The 3,110-nt window shown below is 38.7% G+C and overlaps 1 protein-coding gene across 1 annotated transcript; it reads right to left on the bottom strand.

Moving 5' to 3' along the window:
* Positions 1-654: 654 nt before the first annotated feature.
* LOC109005151 (ethylene-responsive transcription factor 5-like) lies at positions 655-1,961 on the bottom strand. The gene has a single exon (XM_018983956.2). The coding sequence runs from the start codon at positions 1,736-1,738 to the stop codon at positions 749-751; it is 990 nt and encodes a 329-aa protein (XP_018839501.1). The 5' UTR covers positions 1,739-1,961; the 3' UTR covers positions 655-748.
* Positions 1,962-3,110: the final 1,149 nt, after the last annotated feature.

The following is a 3,110-nucleotide window of genomic DNA, read 5'->3' as shown; positions in this document are numbered from 1 at the left end:
TAAATAGTGAGATGAAATGATTTTAAATGAATTAAATAAAATATTATTAAAATATTATTATTATTTTGAAATTTGAAAATGTTGAATTGTTTATTATATTTTATATAAAAAATTGATAATATTATAATAATAAGATGAGATGAAACGAAACCATCTCTATATCCATGGTATTATCCTTCTTGGTTTTTGTTTTCTTTTAAACAGTCTTCTCTTTCTTGGTCGAAATATTTTATTTTTGTGACGTAACTGGTAAAGAGAAGGGTATAGTTTCGTATCGATCAAAATTTTGACTATTTCAATCTGTACCGGTCAATATTTTGACATTTATTTTTATTTTTCATTTTTCACCCCATTTCAAATTAAAATATTTATAATTTATATACAAACTACTTCAAAACGATATCAATATCAATATCAAAGTATCTCCTTCCAATAATTACGATATAAAACGATGGAAAATGATAAGGTTACTACCCTCTTACTATTCATTTATTATTTTTTTATATTTGATTTTTTTTATAATTTTTTATTTTACTTAATAGTTAAGAAAGTAATAATTAGTAAATTTATATATTTTTTTAATTTTTTCTTAATGATTAAAGATATTAAAAAAATACTTAAAATAAAATGATAAAAAAATAAAAACACTACAAATAGTAGATGGGTAGTAGATAAGTAGTAAGCCTATCACTACCCTAAAACGACTACGGTACTCAAAAGTCAAAACATCGGTCCAAAGTCCACACACTCATATGACCGTAAGCTGCGGATAACCTAACGATGGGTGAGGAGATAACGGTGACAATGGCGGAATAAAAATCCCTTGAAGATCACCGTCCCATACCGCCTTCCAACTAGACGGCGTTAATGGGACATCCATGGAAGAAGTACCGGTCGTATTCTTCGATTCCGTCGACCTCTCCTTCTTGACGGCCACTACCTTCACTTCCTCCTCCTCACGACGTCGTTTTCTCTCGGCAGCCTCCGGGGTTGTATCAGAGTTCCCGACCTCGAGTGGGAAGTTGAGGATCGCTTTCGAACCACGGAGCTTGAATGCGGCTCGGTCGTAGGCCTTGGCGGCTTCTATAGCCGTGTCGAAGGTCCCGAGCCATACACGCGAGCCGCGCCGGTTAGGGTCTCGGATCTCCGCCGCGTACTTTCCCCAAGGCCTTTGTCGGATCCCTCTGTAGTGCTTTTTGGCTTCGAAACTCGCATTTTGCTCTACGGAGGAGAGCGATGATGCATCCGGCTGGTGATTGTGATTGCCGATTTGGATCCACTTGGTGTTGCTTTTGCTCGGGAGGGAGATCACCAGCGAGGGTTTCGTCCGATTTGTTTGCGGTTTCGATTCTAATGCGAAGCAATCACGGGTTGATTGGGAGTACGAGATCGAAGTTTGGGTTTTGGGATTGGCTTCGAATTGAAAGAAATCGTTGTTCGAATGGTGGGATTTAGGCGTAGCGAGGCCCATACTTTTCCGGAATCCGAAGTAATCGGTTTCATTATGCTGGAAGGTAAAAGAGTCGAAGAGGTCGTTGGAGCTGGAAAAGTTGGTGACTACCATGGGAGAGTCGGAACTCGAAGTTTGGGAACAGAGAGATTGAGAACGAGATTCAGAGGACGAAACCTCAATGTCTGAACTAGATAAGCAGGGCAGAGCCACAGGGGATACCTCACCAAGTAGGTGAAGCTTGATTAGGTAGAGAGCAGAAGAAACATCTTCGTTAGAGGTCTCCATGGATAGAAGTATAGATCTTCTGAAGGCACGGCCGCACAAGAATTGCTTAAAACAGAGAAGGAGGTTTGAGAGAGAACGAGAAGGGAGAGAGGAGTTTAAATTTCGGAAAGCTTGAGACTTGAGACTTGAGAGTGGAAGGGGCAGTGGAAAGGATACATATATATAGTGGAGTAGGATATCCCGAAAAGGAAAGAGGACTTCTGCTTTCACACAGCTTCCTCGCTGCTTGTAGGAACCATCGTCTCTAGATGGATCCTTCTCTTTTCTTTCTCAGATATAGGGGTGAGGTGCTCCTCACTTTTAGAACCGTTGGATCACCTTTCAGAGTCAAAACAACACCCAAATAACACCTCTGGATGCAGGTACTGTTTGTTTTTATCTCTAGATTGCGTTTCTCGTTTCCAAGAAGGTTCTGAAAATTGAACTTACGAATAAAATAATTGCAATAATAATAACTATAATAAATAATAATAATAATAATAAATTATACGTGAGGGGAAAATTGTCGGATTTGTGAATCTATGGAATTAAATAGTGTCGGACATCAAATAAAAGAACGTAAAATGCTACTATACTCTTAATTTATATCACTCATTATGGCCACTTGATATTGCATCATAATGCCACATAGCTTATTAAAACACAAACATAAAATGACAGAAATAATTTAGGTTTCTAATCTTTATTTTTGTGTTTTCAAAACCATTTTGTTTTGAATATATATTTTTAATTTTTTTTAATAAGTCACGTGGCACTACATTATGGTGCTACATCAAGATACAAAGTGAATGGTATAAATTAAGGGATATAGTAGTGTTGATGTCATGTTCTCCATGTTATTGGACTTGGTCTTGATCCTGTTGAGATTGAATGATGGGCTCGGGGTGTCGTGGTACCTCCGATGCCTAAGTCAGTTGTTGGGTTGGAGTGAAAGAGAGAAGTATACAATTAGAGTGGGTGTGAGATTAAGTATGAAAGAGTCTGAACCCCTGCCTGGCTAAGGGAGGGAGTATTTATACCTGGCCGGGGCGATCCCCGAAGTGGAGGTAGTGGATGTGCAACTTCGTACTGGGGTCGGGTGTCCCTGTCTCTCTTCCGTGCTACAAACTTGTCAGACCTAATTGCGGTTGTCACTGACATCCTTGTCGAGACCCCATAAAAAACTGCCCTAGGATATGATCCTAGGCATGCATGGGCTAGCCAATGCCACCAAGGGCTAATGTCGTGGGCCCCATGGGTTCCACACCACTATCATTTGTTTATTGATTTATTTATTTTATTTATTTTTATTTATCAAGGGACCTATTAGGGTTTCCACTTTGTATTCTCTATAAATATGACCTTTAGGCATTTAGTTTATATCTTTTGAACT

The sequence above is a fragment of the Juglans regia genome, chromosome 2 (genome assembly GCF_001411555.2).
Source record: "Juglans regia cultivar Chandler chromosome 2, Walnut 2.0, whole genome shotgun sequence".
Lineage (NCBI taxonomy): Eukaryota > Viridiplantae > Streptophyta > Magnoliopsida > Fagales > Juglandaceae > Juglans > Juglans regia.
Note: the sequence above shows the minus strand (reverse complement) of the source record. Positions and strands in the feature narration are given on the sequence as shown.